The sequence below is a fragment of the Orbicella franksi genome, chromosome 6 (genome assembly GCF_964199315.1).
Source record: "Orbicella franksi chromosome 6, jaOrbFran1.1, whole genome shotgun sequence".
Lineage (NCBI taxonomy): Eukaryota > Metazoa > Cnidaria > Anthozoa > Scleractinia > Merulinidae > Orbicella > Orbicella franksi.
This window is the reverse complement of record NC_138150.1, coordinates 14724642-14744031: the sequence shown is the minus strand read 5'-3', so window position 1 is coordinate 14744031 and position 19390 is coordinate 14724642. Positions and strand designations below refer to the sequence as shown.

The 19390-nt window shown below is 38.9% G+C and overlaps 3 protein-coding genes across 4 annotated transcripts in view; 2 read left to right on the top strand and 1 right to left on the bottom strand.

Annotated features, from left to right (window-relative positions):
* LOC145491439 (uncharacterized) overlaps nt 1–19390 on the top strand; it is a 172901-nt gene that overhangs the window by 103901 nt on the left and 49610 nt on the right. The window lies entirely within an intron of this gene.
* Nucleotides 876–3470, top strand: LOC145490468 (uncharacterized). The gene has a single exon (XM_081469582.1). The coding sequence runs from the start codon at nt 1383–1385 to the stop codon at nt 3468–3470; it is 2088 nt and encodes a 695-aa protein (XP_081325708.1). The 5' UTR covers nt 876–1382.
* On the bottom strand, nt 4150–19320 carry LOC145490838 (uncharacterized). Of its 2 annotated transcripts, none has more exons than XM_081469937.1 (11): nt 18736–19320; nt 16411–16494; nt 14225–14833; nt 13675–13803; nt 11650–12372; nt 10721–11126; nt 9695–10246; nt 9230–9321; nt 8808–8872; nt 8146–8270; nt 4150–6970 (listed from the first exon to the last, which is right to left on the bottom strand). In XM_081469937.1, the coding sequence occupies exons 1-11, from the start codon at nt 19046–19048 to the stop codon at nt 6847–6849; spliced, it is 3222 nt and encodes a 1073-aa protein (XP_081326063.1). In that variant the 5' UTR covers nt 19049–19320; the 3' UTR covers nt 4150–6846. The 2 variants fall into 2 exon arrangements, with proteins under 2 accessions (XP_081326063.1, XP_081326064.1); XM_081469938.1 differs by having other exon boundaries at nt 16411–16482.

Sequence of the window (19390 nt, the reverse complement as noted above, 5' to 3'; positions counted from 1 at the left end):
CTTGGAACTACTGTTAAGCATATAATAAAGCCCATCAATTACTTTACAGTGAACATGGAGTCACGTCGACATAACCGTAAAAAAGGTGTTGAAATGTCTTTATCAGTCAACACTTTCATTTCGGACTGTTATCTTAGCCCAGTTTCAATTTAAAAGGCTACAGGGGCCGTTCATTTACGGTGTCGGCTCCAACAGTGTGAAACGTACTTCCAAAAGATATCAAAGACTCGTCTTCCACGAACATTTTTAAAAGTAAACTGAAAACGTAGCCTTTTAAACAAGCATTGTTAAGTTGAAATTTGTTTTATATATCTAGTTAAATTTTTATCTGTTTTTGACATTTTCTTAATTTTTTATACCAGGTTATTTGATTTTATACTTCAATTTGTTTTATAATATAGCTAGGAACCTGTGCGCGCTCTGATTGGTCAAAAACCCATGTTTTATCAGTGTAAAACATAGAAAAAGCGTGTTTTGTTTTTCGCGTGTAAAATCTATATCATAAAGCAAATGAAGAAGCGTAAGCCGTGTATTACACCGTGATAAAACACTCCGGACATTTGAGAACACTCGGGAAATGCAGAAAACACTCTCCTGCGGCTCGTGTTTGGCTACATTTCTCGAGTGTCAGTCTCAAATGCCCGTCGTCACCATCACCATGATCATCATCATCATCATCATCATCATCATCATCATCATCATCATCTGTCATCGCCTTTCCAAAACAAAGCTAAACTAAGTGTATTAAATCTAGGTTGCCGCTTAATGGGGTTGGCCGCGGCGTCTCAATAGAGGTGGCCGATTAATAAGGGTTTTATCTACAGTATTTTACTGACAATAATTTCGGGACTTTGGTAACCGGCCGCTTATTAAGGGGGTGTTACACCTGAATTTGGTCAAAAAAATTGTATTTCAGCTGTTTGTATCTGGCCATGGATAATTTATTAAAGAAACAAATGCCGTTTATTCTGTGTCAATATCTAGCCCCGTTTTAAAGTTATATCGATTTTTCTCCGCTATGGTCAAATTTGAATTTGCCGCCATAATCAGTTACCATGGAAACAAGAAGTGTTTACACCATTAGACTGTAAAAAACTCGGGTACCAGAGGTTTGAAAACCGCTTCAATCGGTCCAAAAATAATTCTTAGGCAATAAATCGTCTAGGGAAACTGGGGACTAGTTAAAATGACCGAGAGTAAACTGGTGTTGAACTATGAAAGTCAAGCACATGTTTTGAGTCGCCATATTGGATTTTGGCTCGTCTGTGAGGAGGATTCTAGCTTGTTCTATCGGTAACTTTCAACTGTTTTTTATCTGGAGTTTAGTAATTTTAAAGATCTTAAATCGGTACTGAAATAAAGAAGTTTTCTAGCTGCCGAAAATGCCAAAAAAGTCTAAGAAACATCGTTTTCACGGCACTCCGTTCTGGCGAAGAAAACAAGAGTTTCAGGAAAGTGCAAGCAAAGGCTCACAGCTTATGCCAGAGGTAAATGATCATCAAAGTGATCCAGGGGATCCAGATAACAGCCAGAGCGAGTCAGAATGCTCAAAAGAAACTGCATCAGAAAGAAAGCTGGGAACTGTTACACTTACTCGCACTGTGGAAGAGTATTATGAGGAACCGGAGTCTTCAATCAGTTACCGCTTGGTTGAGCTCTCAAGTCTCATGAACACCTTTCAAGAGCTTCACAATTGTAAGAAAGGGAAGCTAGTCTTCAATGACGAGCAAGCAAAACGGTATGGAAACGCTTCGTTAATTCATATCGAGTGTACCAAATGTAAGAAGAAAGTGTATCTGCAGACATCAGCTAATTGTGGTGGGAAATGGCAAGCCAAAAATGCATCCGACATAAATCGCCGCATGGTTTATTCTGCTTGTGAAATGGGTGTTGGATGCGAAGCCATTGCTGTTATGTGTGATATTCTGAATATGCCACCACCTTGCCAGCCATCTTCCTGGAATGAACACACACAAGCATTGTATAAAGCACACAAAGATGCTGTTGAAGAAAAGCTTGCAAAAGCTAGAGAACATGTTCATGAACTTCACCGTAAGGAAAATCTAGATCTTACTGAAGATGATGTAATAGAAATTGCTGTTTCTTTTGATGGCACTTGGTCGAAACGAGGGTTTACGGCAAATTTTGGTGTCGGTTTTGTTATTTCTGTTGACTCTGGACAAGTGTTGGACTATGGTTTTGCATCAAAGATTTGTCGTCAGTGTTCACGTAAGAAGGAACAGGTTTCAGAGAATTCAGAGGAATTTAGAAACTGGTATGCAACTCACAGTTCAAATTGTACTGAAAATCATACCGGATCCAGTGGAGCCATGGAGAAAGATATTGCAAGACGACTGTGGAGTAATTCTCTTGCATACAATCTGCGATACAAATACATGGTCTGTGATGGCGACAGTAAGGCATACAACAGTGTATGGGATGTTTATGGGTGCTGTGAAGATTGTGATAAGTGGGAGCGAATGGACAAAAAGAGCAACCAATATAAGAAATGGGTCGACTCTGATGACCATAACAAATGGAAATCAGACCATGACCTTGGACACGCAAACTGTCCAAGAGTAATGAAACTTGACTGTATTGGTCATGTACAGAAAAGAGCGGGGACAGCTCTTCGTGAATTTCGAAAAAAGAATGCAGGGAAGTTGAAGGATGGACTGCCAGTTGGGGGAAGAAAACACAGGCTCACTGATAGCTGCATTGATAAACTCCAGAAACACTATGGGAATGCCATACGCAGAAATGTTATTTCTGGTGACATCAGCTCTGAGCAAGCAAAACGGCACATACAGAGCATGCAAAATGACATTATGGCTGTGCTTTATCACAGTTGTAACATCAACAACAAGGAACAACACAAGTTTTGCCCTTCAGGGAAAGATTCATGGTGTGAATACAAAAGAACTGGGTCTTTTCAAAACAAAGACCACCATCTGGATCCAGTCTTTCTAGAGCTTCTTGAGCCAGTTTTCAAAAGGCTAAGTAGTGAGTCCCTTCTCCGCCGTTGTTTGCCAGGGTTCTCCCAGAACAATAATGAAAGCATAAACAGCTTAGTGTGGATGAGAGCCCCCAAGCATAAGTACTATGGCCCACAAAGGGTTGAAATGGCAGCAATTGGTGCTGTTATCCAGTTCAATGAAGGAGCTTCTGGTAAGCAACTTGTAATGGAAAAGGCTGGGATCACATGGGGCAAACATGCCGAGAGTGGAAGTGCCCAGAAAAACAAGAAAAGGATCGACAGTGCAAAGCGGAAGTCATCCCAGCAGCACAAGAATGCCAGAAAGAAGATTAGGTTAGCAAAACTGAGGGCAGAGGAGGAGAAAAAGTCAATTGAAAAAGCAACATATGGTGCAGGAAAGTTCAACAATGTTGACCCACTCCAGTTTTCCAGTAGCTCTGACGACGACATGCCACTTGCCCAGCTGCAGTCAAAGAAAGCCAAGAAAAAATGACTTTTTTAGTGACATTGTGGTTTCCATTTGCTTGCCTTAACAAATGAAGTCATTTTGTGTAAATAAGTTGATGTGAAGTGGAGATTTAGACATAATTTGAACTCTCTGATCTTTAGCAATCGTTTCCCGAAAAGTTCCTTTTTTGCGACTAGTGAACTTAAAAATCTCATAACTTTAAAAGAACTCAATCAATTTGGCTGAAATTTTCAGCATTTATTGTTGACATGTAAAGAATCAAAATGATGATAGCATTTGAAGGAATAAGCCATAGTTTATGAGATATTGTTTCCAGAACTTAAAAGTATTATTTCCGTTCAGGTTTGGTTGCTATGACAACAGGAGTGATGATAGCTCAAATTTCCTTCATCATGTTATAGCTTCACACTTACACTATTGATTAAAAGTGTTCTCAGTACAATTTAGAAATGCATTTTTCATGAGATAGAATTTTGATGTAGTGTATTGGGTGTGGTCATTGTGAAAGTTAAATCACTCCAGGGGGCCCATATTGGTGGTAAAGGACAAAATTTTTACTTCAGTTTGTTGCTTAGTTCTTGCAGAACCAGAAAATGTATGGTTTTGCTTGGTTTAGCTCAGTCAGTTCTGAGATAATGAAACCTGAATCATTGGTACCCCAAATGTTGAAATTCAGGTGTAATACCCCCTTAAGGGTTGGCCACTTAAGATGGCCACTGAAAAGAGGTTCAACTGTGCTTTAGGCTCCTGGAAATAGACTCTTTGTTTCATGGAAGACTGATACTTTTCTTCTAGACAGCAAAACAAAGAAACATCATCCATTGCCTTTTTCTATTACTATATAGGCAAGAGCGTTTCGTTAGAAAATACACCTCATAAAATTCAAACGAAACTACATCCGGGACAAGAGTGGCGTATTTTCTAATCACATATCAAAAACATTTTACTCTGTATTAAATAGAGCGGTTTTCATTTGAGTGTCGAAAAATAATTGGTTTTGCATCAGAACGCAAAACGATTACCTTTTTAATCCAATGAGGTCAATTAGAAGTAAAACCAAGTCCAATCGTAATACGTTTTCCCGCTCTTTGCATCAGCTACATGTGATTTTCTTCAGGTTTTGATTGGTTCACTGTATTGCCTGTGTCTTTGTGATTGGCCAAAAGTAAACGTTACCCGAATTTTAACTGGGCCGGAAGTCAAAAACTATAAACCCAGTAAATAAAGTCAGCAGGCAGTAAAATTTGCAAGGATTCAAAAGTCCTAGCCACTAGCACTCAAGTTTGTGATTCAGCAGCACGGAGCTCTCGAGTCCAATCACTGAACTCTCTCCTGCCCCTTCATTACACATTCTTCTTACCTTTGAAATACTGAAGCTGCCATGGAATCACGCCTTATTCACATTCCAGTTAATTCTTAAGTTGGAAAATGACATAGTCCTTTCCAAGTTTTGGATGGGAAAAATTTCACTGGATCCAGCGACCTTCGCTCCTTCCACAGATCCATCTCAGTAATTCCCAATCTGGAGCACAAAACAATAGTTGTTCTCTCCCCTGAGAGAAACAAACCTTTCACTGCAAAACAATCATATTGTTTTGTCCTCCAGATTGGGAATTAACTGAAAGGGGTCCATTACTAGCTATTACTCCTTTGCTTCCTGTTAGCCTTTCTTCAAATCTGCTGGTCAGTATATAAAGCATTGCACACAAGTTAAGTGTCGTCGATTTATTCAGGTTTCTTACATGTTGTATCCTAGTTAAAAATTTGACCACGAACCCGAGTTTTCCGTGAGTGAATAGCCGAGTTGACTTTCGCTCATAGACAACGAGGGCGAGTAGTGTAGTTGTTTTAGTTGACACTATAAAGGATTACAGCACAAAACCTACAATATTGTGTATGAAATTAAGAATAATTGGCAGTTTCAAGAGCAGCGTGCGCGATCGCTGTCTATCAGCGAACAATGAGAGAACCAATCAGATTCACGGATTTCTCATAAAACACAACTGAGTGGCCTCTAGCATAACCCGTTCATATGCGGGCTGACTGCCAATTAAATTTCTTCAATCTAATCCATTTCCAGGAACTCAGGGGTGGATCAACGCAAGGCAATGTAACCCAGTTAGGGGTTTCTGTCAGATTACTCGCCAGCTGTAGATATGGAATAAGGCCCTTAGCTTGGTGGAAAAAAGCCATATTAAGTTCACAAAATGTTTTAGCTTCTTACATAACAATAAAATTGCTGATAGCTTTCTGTGACATAAAATATAATACATGTTATTGCTATTTATAATCAATTCTATTATTTCTACGGACGTTTTCCATCTACAGAGGAACAGCATTTACTAATCAGCAATCGGGTGCAGCTGGTCATAAAACATTTGACACTTAATGAGTGAGCCCGAAGAGAACAGTGAATTTTGTTTCCCGAGAATCTCATTGAGATTCGAGGGAAACAAAATTCCCTGTTCTCTTCGGGCTCACTCATTAAGTGTTTTGTTACATAGCAAAACAAATGGGTCACTTTATTGTCAAATGACGTGCAACAGCGGTCAACATTTCGCGGGTAACAGTGAACTGCTTCCCGTTTGACGTCAGAGTTTTCGCAATGTTGCCCGCTCATGACATTTGGCGGGAAACAGTTTCATTGTTAGATGTCATGTGACCATGAACTAGCCACTGAATGGGCGCGCTGTAGCGGGAAAAACGCCAGCTATATAACAAAACCCTTTAAAGCTACATGTGCGTTATCATTACCCATGTTAAGACACCTGGGTGGTGAGAGGCACAGTGAGCTAGGGTTCAATGTCTTATCTAAGAGTACATCATAATGAACCCAGCCAGGGCTGAAACTCAGATTTTTTGATCTCGAGGTCAATAGACTAACAGGTACTGAAACCACCGTAACATATGCCTCCCATGTTTAGTCTCTGTGTTTAACCGCATGCACACTGAAAAGATAGTGTTCTCCATACTGTTACATGCTGGTGAACTACCAGTAGGATGGTTTCCTCATGCAGTGTAACGAATAGTGACCGCAATAACAACCAAAGCAATTGGTAGTGCTGAATTTCCGTACATAATACCCTTAGAGAAATAACTATTGCCCTTCCTATTTGAGGAAATACAGTGTTACAAAACAAGCGCAACATCACAAGTTCTAAGTAATAGCTACACGTAGCCAATTCAGGTTTTTCCAACTGTAACACACAGGTAGCCTGCCTACAGACGTCTACCTCCCTTCACGCAAAAAAAGTGTGAAACGAAGAAAACAGTAGATGTCTACACGCAGGCTTTTCACAGGTAGCAGCAAGTCGTCTTTGATTCTGGTGTTACTGTCAGTGTGGCGTATTACCCATGTCTCTTCTGGGTGCAAAAACAAAGAGTGCAAATTTGATTGTTTTCAATCGGGTACTGGTGGCGGGGTGGGAGTTGACATGGGTCCTGTAGGCCCTCCTGAGTAATAAGCTCCAGGCGGCACAGAAGTTTGTGAGGAGGCTGCAGCTGCAGCTTCAGCTGCACCCATGCTGTATTAAAGAAGAAGATAGAATTAGTCAATAGTTCAGTTTTATCAATTCTACAGGTATGTTCAGTGAACTCGGAAAAGAAAATCCACAACAACATAGGTGAAAGTTAGCCTGTGTAAACAGCCGTCTCTCTTCACTTGCTCAATTTTCCCTCTCACTTGGGAAAGGTCTAAGCTACCACTAGCAAAATTCTTAGGCAAGACATGGCTCTGCAGAGATTCATGTAGTGTCGCTGCTGGTTGTTTTGTGGAAAAAGAGGCAACAGCTAAAAACAGCCAATAAACAATAACAGATACTCCGGGGATCTCGATCTGTAAAGCTGTGTTACAGTATATAATTTTTTGGTCAAATCACAGATATATCTCTGAGCAGGAGATGAACTGGGAACACAAAGAGAGATATCTGTAAATTCACACTACAAAATAATTAAATGTAAAGAGACAGGTTCTTAGGACATCTTGGGATTGAACCAAGGGCTGCAAACCAAACACCAAATGACTTGGCTTTATATCAGGTCAGGCTAATAATTGAGAGAAAGAGAATAGAGGGCGTGGGGGAAGGGGACTGAGGAGGGGCTTTCTGGTTAACAATGAAATGAGGCACAATGCTCTGTAGAGGATTTGGGAGGAGGGCTGTCCCATAACCAAGTAGACTGTTCTGACTGTGCTGGTCAGAATCCCCACAACATCCTCATTAATTTCAATTTAAAAAATAATTAATTAATTTAAATCAAACTTAATGAGGATGCGATTAGGGACTTTAACAGACTTCCCTCTCAATGTCAAATAGATCGAGCTAGGTAAAGTACATATACAACTAACAGAGTTCCCACTAGTCTTGATAAATAAAGGTCCTTGGAACCCCCAGTTCCAAAGAGTCGAGGGTTCTTTTTGCTTTCCAGGGGTCTTTTGCCTATTTACTAAAAGTTTCGGAACTTTCTTCCTGTGTCCCAAGAACGTACTTTATGGCCTTATGCGTCTACTGGCGCCTCGAGAACTGATGATCATGAAGAACGTACTTTGCCAGAAAACTGTGCATCTGTTTCATTTCATTTCATTCCATTTTTTGTCCGTATAAGACACACACCTGTGAATTAATGGGATCTCTGCAACTAGCTGGCAACCCAGGATCTCAAAGGGAATTATTATATGAACTTCCCAACAATGGTGAATTACCTTTTGGCTTTCAGCTGAATAACCAGTGTAACAGCCTTCTCCTTTGCAAATTTTTGTCCTGATTTATCTATTTCGAAGTTTTTGTGAACATTTTCTTCAGTTCCATGAAGCAGTGCGAAACCCTCCTTTATCAAGATATAACAACAACAACAACACCAGGAACATGTTCAGTGTCAAGATCATAATTGTTAAAACAATTAAACAGTGAGCCTGAGATTATCAGCTGATACATGCAATTGGCAACTCTAATTTAACTTTAACTTTGCAAACCTACAAGCTATTAAGGTTGAAACCATTTCCAAGTATTTGTCAGATTCTGGTCCTACTGTTTGGCTAGTGAGTTATGCTAAAACATATTACATTAATTGCAAGGGGGTGTTATTATGGAGTTACAGTGTAATTTGATAAGTAAACATAATTAACCTGTTTGATCATACTTATAATAAGCAAAATTAGACGCCACACCAATTAGCTGTCTGATTGCAGAAAGACTCTTACTGGTAGCTTGCAAGCCAAATGAGGGTTCATAACCTGGCCAACATATTGCCATTCTTAACATCACAGCACACCAAAATTAACATAATTAGAAAAGAACTCTATATAATTAATAAAAATTCTGCAGTCAAGTATGCATGTAAAGAGCAAGTTTGAGCTACAGGTACCTCGCCATGATATTCTGAAATATCATCCTCTGCATCCTCTGGGCCACTGCGAAAAGCACGGGTCCCTAACAATAAAAACACACTGGTTATCATGAATTAAACATTAAAATATTTGCTACTCCAGGAATAATAATATCATATTAATTATCTTTCAACCTGTATACTTTGGGCACCAAACAGGCAGAGCCACAGGTTTGTATAATTACTAAAGGTACAGTATTTGTATCACAGAGGTAGAGATACCATATAAATTCTGGTTTTTCCCAGACCAAGCGAGCTGTGCATAAATTATTCTTGTGTTCATGTTATAGAGGTGTTAATACTATAAGAAGAGCTTTACATACAATAAAAGTCAACATCCATTTTAACAACACATACATGAAGTCAAGTTACTGCAGTGTGTCATTATTGATTTTAATTACCTTTTGGAAACCCTCGCAAAGCTGATGGAGAACTACTGAAATCATCAGAGCCTCGAAATCCTCCAAACCCTCTCAGGTTAGAGCCTCTAAACCTAGAGTCACGACAATCAGTCAATTCTCAAGAAATGCCTATCACACTGGAAACTCATCAACTCAAACATTTTAAATAATAAAATAATAATTTATTTTCCATTGTCTATAAATTTGCAGCCCTTGAATATCTTTAAAGGATAGAGAAGGAATTCCCGGAAAATAACATAAAAATAACAACACACAAAGGATTGGTTCATGTATGAAGTTATTGCCTAACAATAACTATAAAATTGCTTGTAAGCAATATGTGCAAGCCAATACAAACTTTTTTGTGTGCTCTAATAAATGTAGCCTTTAAATTCACATTGATTATCTAGCATTGTTAAAATAATTTGTTTAAAAAATTACCCCTACATGCATCAAGCAGCTTACCCATCAAAAGTACAGCCACTGAATCCTCGTGAAGTACTCCTTTTTGCCTGTGAAACTATGATCTCTGATTTGTTCTTAAAACCCAAGTCAATCAATTTCTTGCCACCCTGCCCACTAATCTCCTGATCACCAAATCTCAATGTGGCACTGGTATCACAAATGTTTCTTTCCTCCAGCTTTTCTTTCAGGTCCTCAACTGTTGCAGACCAATTAATTTCAACTTTTTTCTCTTCATCTCCTCTGCTGGGCAAAACCACCATGACATTGATGGTTCTGTCCTTGTCGACCTTTAACACAGGTGCCTGCTTTGATGTTAGAAGCATCTGGGTGAGGGACTCACAATCCACATCAGTATCTTGTCCCTTGAACCTGAGAATCTGTTGATCCACTGGAATTCTGATCTCCTTTGCGATGTAATCAATTACAGCTTCCACAGAAACATTACGAGGATCCACCATCATGATAATTGGGTCTCTTCCTGATGTTTCAATCATCAGCTCCTCCTTAGCATTAAGTACCCCAATGACCTCATTTTCATTCAAGGCATAGGAGCTTAGGAAACAAAACAAATGTTATGCTTGTTTAAAAAGATTAACCAAACAATGCAAAAAAATTCAAAGACCTTAAGATAAACCTCACTAGAAGACCTCAGTTCTTCATCATTCAATATTGTTTTGATTTCTATGATGGCAAAGGTGAGGTAGCCAAATAGTGACTATCCGCCAGACTTGCTACAGGTGCTACATACAATATAATGTAAAATTAATGTACTTTCGATATGCCTGGGCACTAGGAAAATATTTATCTCAACATATAAGGGCAACCACACAAAAATAATAATGTTCTTCAGTTATTAAAATAATCCCAACTAGAGAGAGTTTCTACAGCTAAACATGCTTCTTTTGGACGAAACTGAACTTGGCTGCAAAATGTGAATGTTATAGCTACATGATTGCTTTAAACATTGTTCGCATGTACATGTATACCTTCATAATTTTGCAATCATTTTTTGTGTGTGGTGATTACCTGATGGTTTTTCCTTCCTGAAGAACTTCACCACCCTTCAACAAATATGAAACATCAGAATCCCACTTCTTGCGTATCTCTTGTTTCAAGTCGCCAACAGTTGTGGTCTTCGTTTCAATTATTGATATTTCAGACAGCTTGTTTCCCCTTACATGCTTTGCGTGTACTTTCAATATTTTGACCTCAGGCTTGAATTCCAGTTCAATTCTACCATTTAAGTCAGGTTGGTCACCATAGATGTCCACAGAAGGCTGTGGTTTTCTCGCATCTGAGGCATTGAAAAATTTCAGCCTACCCGGAGCCCAAGAAGAGCCCTCTATAACCAAAGGTGTAGATAATGACTGCTTTGCTTCTACGACCCAAACCCCCAGCCACATTCCACCAAATGTTATATCCACCTCAGCAGCTACAACATTAAGAGCAGAAAACTGAGCATGTACAACTGAACATGTTACATATTTAAATCTATCATATGACTAACATTACATGTACTTCATTGCGATTGACTGAATCTGTGCAAGCCAATTTATTGTTAATTTCTAATTTGCACTGCAGTGCAAATTAATGAGCGTGAATATGTAATTTTCTCAGTCACAGAATAAATGAGTCATTATCCTGTAAAAGGCCCCTTGAACAATTAAGGATTAACATTCTGTGATATTTGAAAATTCTATCAAATTGCCCTCCCTAAAGACTCATGAAATATTGGGGGAATTTTCATATATCAGTCTTGAGGTGTAAACCCCTAATTGCACTCACATTCATACAATTACCTATACAAACTACAAGTAGCAGGTAGACAAAGACTGAGTGAACCATATTTTAAGTTATTCTTGCCTCCTACAAGTGCAGAATGATGCCGTTTACATTAAAATATTCTTATCACGATCACTGATACGTTTGCACATCTTTCAAAAGGTCTTACTCACCATAACTATTGTTGTTTGCTATTAGAATACAAAACTGAGTTCCACTCTCCATCACAACCACACCCTTTTCACTGGTGCTTTCACAAAGATGCCCAGCAGTAATCACCACAGAATAACCAGCTTTGCTATAGCAATTTGACGTCAAAGGTGAGTCAGCCGCAGCGGCATTGTAAGCGCTTGACCCTTGAGCATCACTAACACTTGTCTGCAAAGCTTGAAGTTTTTTCAAAAGCTCCACTTGATTATCAGGCTCAAAGTTTTGACCAAGTGCTGAGGCAAGTTGCAACAGTTCAGAGAGAGAAAAGTTGCCAGGCATAACATGGTCACTGTAGCCAGACGCACCCTGTCCTTGGCCTTCTCCCACAATCAATTCTGGAAAAGAATAGTCATCAGCACCAGAAAGCCCACCATAACCAGATGCTTTATGATCAAGTGGTGTAGACAAGATACCTGGAGGATGATAACACCCAAGGGATCCCTTACTGGTAGTGGCACTTGCACCCTGTCCTTGGCCATCCATCGGTGTCTTTGGTTTTTCAGATTCAGTGCTCTCATTCTCATGAGAACTATACAACTCATCAGACTCATTTCCATCACCAAGGGAAATTTCTCCTGTAGGAGTCCATGGACCTGAATACCCGTCTTCTGTTGGCTCTTTAGAGCCTGTCATTTCAGGATGAGGTGACTCAACAAATAATGTGCCATGTGGGTTTGTTTCTGAAACTTAATACAAACGAAAAAAAAATCATTAGTTCCATGTGTATCATTCATAAATTCTGGTGACTTCAATATGTCCTTATTATACAGTCTTAAACAGGTGAAAGCAGCATGGCTGAGTTACTTGAGGATTGGGTGTGTCCAGCAGTCCAAGCTCCTAGTCAATTGCGTAGGAAATGGGCTATATAAATTATTTATGTACTGTAGAATATATGCCACAAATTTAAAGATATGGTTTTGATGTAATGCATCAAAAATGAAAGACTGTGTTTGATCACATTTCAAAATTCCAAGAGGAGGGTTGAAAAATACGACGTGTACTGGAGTATTTTTGAAGAACTTTGAGGTGTTTGGAAATGTGGTGAAAAACTATCTTCAGTGTTCAATGTTATACAGGACTTCTCAATCAAAACGAAAACTAAGGAGAAAATGGAGGAATAAAACCACAAAAATCTATGCTAATTTAGATCAAGACTTCCTTCCTTTGGTTCGTCAGCAGATTCAAAAGACATTTTAACAGGAAGCCAAGGAAGGAGCAACAGAGCAGAAGAGTGGAACTCACCCCTACAACTACGGATATTTACAGGGCCCCCGTTGATACCAGTCCTGCGAATGAAGGGGTCACCCTGTTTAAATATTGATTATTATTATATGCAAGGTAACTAAAAGCAACTAAAATCAGTGCAGTATGCGTGATTTTACATGTGTGTAAACTTCAATCTTTAGTTGCACTGCCACATCTTTCATTTAATAAACTGATATTGTGACAGCTATTACTGACAGAATCCCAAGCACTGAACTGTCTCATATTTTGCAATTTAATTCACTACAGTTGTGATCCAACATAATCTGCAATCGCTTTGGCATCCACTCATCGTGATATTTCAATTTGGTCTGTATCCATCACCTGTAGCGGCCTTAACTGTAATTATAATATTTGATTTGTTGTTGATGTTTTAGTCTTATATACAAAATAAACTGGGAGGTGCAGTTCTTGATTGTGTAGTTCAGGTTTGAACCCTGGCCAGGGTTATCTTGGGCAAGACACTTTATTATTATAGTGAAAGTTTCCTGCATCAAGGTGAATAGTGTAAATGAGTACTGGTGAGTTTAATGCTGTGGGAACCAGCATCCCAATATCCAGAACTCCTAGTCACTTCATGCTATGCAGTAACTGGGATAAGCTCAGACTGGCGCAGACTTTACTTTTACCTTTACAAGATAAACTACTTTTAATTCCTTTAAATTACTCAAGAGTAAAGTTTACTGATTAACAAGGCTGCATTACTAACAATAAGAAGTCCATACCTTCATCAGCTTGCTCTGTGGCCATTTGTTTGCCAGCTGCTGAAGGGTCCGCAGTTTTAGCTTTCTTGAAAAGAGGCTCTTTTGGTCGTGCCCCAGGACCATGTGGATGTTGTGGACCCTGGTGTTTGGCTGAAACAAAACAACACATTCAAGTAATAAGCCAAAAGAAATAGATCCACTCCTCAGCTGTATCTACATGTTACATGAAGGACACTGGCAAAGAATGACATTTGCAACATAGTATTTCTTTTCTAAAATTAATTAAAAGTGAATCTATCACATTTGTACACAAAGTGAATACTTATTAGCATTTTGTTAACATTAAAGACAAAAACAGCAAAGTTGCATTAGATACCGGTAATGTCAGTTCCTACATGTGCAATGTAATTTTGTAAAGGAGAAGATTCTGCTTGAGCTCAGGAATATTGGTGCAGTTGTGTCTACTAACTATAATTCATAACAGTACTACATGTACACTGTACTATTTAACAATGGATGTGCAATTGCCCTCTTACATCATAAAATATGTTATTAATAACTGTTTCAGTACCTTTGCCACTTGTAGGTTTGATTTCACCCTTCTTGGAATCTGCCATAATTCCTTTATCCTTTTCCTCACCATCAGTCACAGCGTCATCTCCCAGCTGAGGTGAGCTTGTAGCACCTGTGGTTGCTTCTGTCATACTGTGTTTGATTTGGTCTTTCGCTTTGTTTAAATCCTCCAGCTCATTACAATCAGGGACTGTATCCTCAACAGGCTCCTTTTCATTTGTTGTAGAGAGCTTTTCCACACTGGCCAGTGCATGCTCTGTAGTCTTGGATTCTAGCTGATGATCTTCTGCCTCCACAGCACTCTCACTACTGTTTGGTTGAGCAGTGTCCTCAACTGGTATCTCCATGCTCTCAGCATTGTCCATATGTGAAGTTGATTTAACTTCCTCTTCCTCATCACCATCACCATTCCGCATTTCAACAGGATGTTGTGACTGTATGGGCCATTCCTCTTTCCTTAATGGAAGATCATTTCCTTTCTTCATTTCCTTGTTCTCTTTTCTTAGCTCTGTCACTGCACTGTCACTTATTCCAAATATATCTGAGATTTCCTCCAGTTGTACTTTGTCTTCATTTTCTAAGCTTGTCAGCTTTAGTTTCTCTTGCACTGTGAAGGAAAAAAATGTATCTTTCATTTGAACATCAATCGCTATCAACTAAAAAGTAACCAGGACTTTAAACCTACAGTATTAATATGTTTACACTAACATGTATTCCCTGAAAGAGAAATATGGCACTTTCTTTCAGTCTTTTGGTTTCTATTAATGACAATTTTTCATGATGTGCATAGTAAATTAATTAACTGAAGGAAACACATGATTGTATGTTTCAAATCAACTTTGATCCACACACAGACTTAAATTGTGTTGTGCATGTATCTACTTGTCATTGTCAGATCATCTTTAAAGGTAACCAACCTTTTCTTATTTTAGACCATGAATAAAAATACTTTAGTTAATAACCACATAAACACAAGTGTGTATATAGGTTGGTGCATTGCTTCACCTAACAGGAAAACAAAGTAAAGTTTATTTTATCAGGAAAGTAAAAGTTATTGTTAATAGAAGTCATTAGTCGCAATTAATTTGGCCTGTCATGTTAACTGAAGTCAATGAGGCATTTCTTATTCAACAGGTACTTGGAAATATATGTTTGAAAACGTTTTTGTTTCTTGACAGGAAATAACTAAAAGATGCCACAGGATCCTACCTAAATAGTAACTTTGAGCTTCAATCATGATGAGTGACAAAAGACTGGAACTGCACAATGAACACTACAAGGTATTGATGGTGAGTGGATTTTTTTTATGACAAAAGTTGTGTATGAGGCCTTTAGTTTCAGTTGTACATATTTTAAGAAAAATAGCAGTTACTGTATGTGAAGATCTGTCTGATGGCAGATTATCCAATGCTTACTATGATTAAACTACATCTGCTCTCCATTTTACTTGTAATTTTTTTTGGATACTATTCCCAATTATTTTCCTCTTTACAGCTGTACATGTATGTGTTCTGTCAGAACCTCAGTCGGTAAGGAAATAAAGTCAAAGCAGGGTGTGGAAGGGGTACAGATATAATTGGTGGACAGGCATGTCTGTAGACAGTATCAATAGCCCACTTCAAAAGAGAGCGATCACCTTGTCTGAGAATATCAGCATGAGTGCTTATGGTATTATTCTGGGGGAAAGATTTTCACGGAAGTGAATGCTAGGAGGAATGCTGATGTCAGTGGTGATTTCCAGGTTACTTAAAGTCAAAGATGATAATGAATTGAAAGTTTCTCTAGCAAACTACTAAAAGCAACATGTACTATTGCACTGTAACATTGCAAGGTAGCACTGAAAAGAACATCCACTTTGATTGAAATCGATGCTGCATAAAGCCCTCTGTTCCACTGTTCTTTGTTTCTTTTCCCAAAAACATCCCATAAGCACTTGCAATGATACCTTCAATCAAGACTACATTACTTTTTGAAGTGAGATTATATCAAACTCACAATAAAATATAGGAGCTACATGTAGCCTCTTTAAGATAATGCATAATTTGATAACATTAACCTCTCTACAATCATAACTGTTTATTGCTGGGAACACACCATGAATTCTTTTGAAAGCTACTTTGATAAACACAAAGTGATACAATATTGCAGTGTAATAAGACAAAGATCTGTTTCAGATTCACTTACATTCAGGTGTGTTCTGTCCACTTCGAGGGAACAGTTTCAATTTTCCTGCTGCCTCTGTAATGCCATCACAAACTGCATCATATTCTAACAAATGAAAACAATGAATATTAATTATTAATAAATATCTATTTAAAGATTAAAGAGCTTTAACAGTACTTCAGAATTTAACAGACTTCACCTCATCCTAGGTTCTCTGAATCATGAGAATTAAGTGGTGATTCATACTGCATTTTCTCAATTTAACACCCCTGGTGTTTATTTTAACCTTGGCTTCAAGGAACAGGGCTCAAATTCCAGCTTGCCCTTGGGACAAGTCACTTTCAGATTCTTTCAAGCCCTATGGATCCAGCATTTATTTGAATTGTGCAGTTGATTTGATAGTCTGCATACAAGCCAAGTGGCCCATCAGGCCGGAGCTTATCCTGGTTTCTGAAGCATGAAGCGACTGGGAGTATTTCTGCTCCCCCTGGATGGGATGCACTCCATCACAGGGTTACCCCCAGCATTAAGGTCACCGGTACCTACACCTGGGTGGAAAGAGGCACTGTGAGAGTAAAGTGTCTTGCCCAAGAACACAACACAATGTCCATGGCCAGGACTCGAACCCAGACCGCTTGATCCAGAGATGAACGCACTAACCATGAACCCACTGCACCTCCCACAGAGTTGATCCTGGAGTTTATTTGTTTTTATTAGGTATTTTTCAGAGCTAGATATATTATAATTACACCTAAAGTTTACTTTCCTTGATTATAAATTCCTTGAGGTTCTTATTTACAGACCTACCAAGGTCAGACCCAGCATTTATTCAGGACACAAGAGAAAATACTCTATGAAGAAAATACTTCCCATTTTGCCAACTACACATTGGGTGATTCCAGAAAATATACATACCCTACCATGGGCAGCATGAACATTTTGACCCCCTCCCCCACTACCTTCAGAAATTCCAAAATGCTCTACCCCCGTGCCCTCCAAATTCCATCCTTCCGTCAATCTTTATCTTGCTTCTGCAGTCAGTTCGTGCTTGATTTACAAACTGGAAAAGTTATCTGATCAGTGATTTAATTTCAAGCGAAGCTTTTGCCGTCTTCCCCTTCTGTCTTCCCCCTTCCCTCTCTGCGTTACCCTTCATGCCTTCAGAATTCCAGTCCAAGAAACCCTCCCCCCTCTTTCTCTCTCATAATTTCAAGATGCTGCCCATGGTATGAGTATAGATACTTTCTGGAGTCACCCATTAGTTCTCAGAAACAGAATAGATAGAATGAAGATAGATGATCCATGAAATTAATAAAAGAAAATTGCTTGTTATTCTTGATTGCAACACTTTATCTATAATGTTTTTATTAATGGTACTAAGGAGACACACATGTGGAAAGGGCAGGTCCATGCATTCTAGTTGTCTTATTCAATGAGGTTTCTCAGGATGAAATGCCCTGTTTTAAGCTATCAAGGTCTCTTTTGGGGTCTGCACACGAGAAATATAAACAGTTCAGTCATACTAGTCAGATGGTTTAGATTGATCAGGCATGGCATCTTTAAAATTTCATCATAGAATTCATAGATAAAAGCATTTGATGACATCTTGGCCATTACTGGTGGAGTATTAGCGTAAGCAGGACACATTTCATTGCAGTACTTTGAAAATTTTGGAATGTTGAGTCTGAGTGAGAAGCATCCTATCAGTGCCTGTTACACACAAGCTGCTAAATACTATATACAATAAATGGCAAGAAGACCTAGACTCAGTTGACCATAGCAAAATAATGAGGCCTAGGGATTAGGAAGATATTTACAGATGTACATATACATGAAGAATTCCTATACCAACAAGTGGCACAAACATGTTATAGTTAGGAAATTCACCTATAATATCCTGGCCTCTGTATATTAATAGGTACATGAAATAGCCCGTGAGCAAGTTCCTAGGCAGGTAGACGATAGGGGTGGGAGAGGAAGACAATTTGTTTACAGGCTATTGCTAATCTTAAACCAATAAATTAAGCTTATAAGCTTACAGCAGATCGACGGCATGTAAAACAGAGAATTAATACCCCGTTCACACCAACAAAAGTGATTTAATTAAACAAGGTTAAAAATTAGTTACTCATACTGTACACACCCCCAAAACATATAAACAAGGTAAAAACCTGTTTGATTGTAATATGGTAGCAAGGTGGTTTGAAATTTATATTCTCAAAATAACTGCAAGGCGTAATCGACAAATCGCAAAAACCTAAACCTGATTTAGTTAAACTAGTTTAGAAAATGTGAATGGGGCATAATAAGTCGAGCAAGAGGGCACAGCTACGATGAGACACAAACCTTTTGGTTCCAAGCTATCTCCCTTCTTGCCTCTGAACAAATTGGCAAAGTATTGCTCTTTTTGTTCTATCTCTTCAACAAGATCTTGACGTCCTATTAAACCAAGAGCTTTCTTTAACACACCAAAATTTGTCGGGGTCAGCAAGCACATCCTTTGGAGTTCCTCGAAGTACTCGCAAACTGCTTTTATTTCCTCGCATTTGGCGTTTGAAACATATCCTTTCAAGAGATACTTAAGTTGTCCAAAGTCATTCGATGACATACGCTGGCTAACTTGTAGCATAAAACCTCTAAATTCAAAGTCATCTGCCATCGATGATTGCTGTCAGCGAACTTGTACGATAGAACGGGGGACAGACAGACGAAGACGTTACTTCCGCTTTAGGTAACTTACTCAAATTTTCATCTCCACTTAAACTGCGAGGATCGCTGAAACTTCTCCTACAGTTAGAACGAAGTTTAACGATGGTTTGTGCTTGAAATAACTGAACGCAAAGGTCACACTAAATGCAACACGACTGATCAAACCTTCCACAACTTTTTCCCTTGAACCCGTGTACAAGCGTCAGCTAATTACCCGGGGTATTTCCCAGCCTCGTTTGCAAGCAGTGACGTCCGCTAACTTGTGGTCACGTGGACGGCATTACTTTGGCGG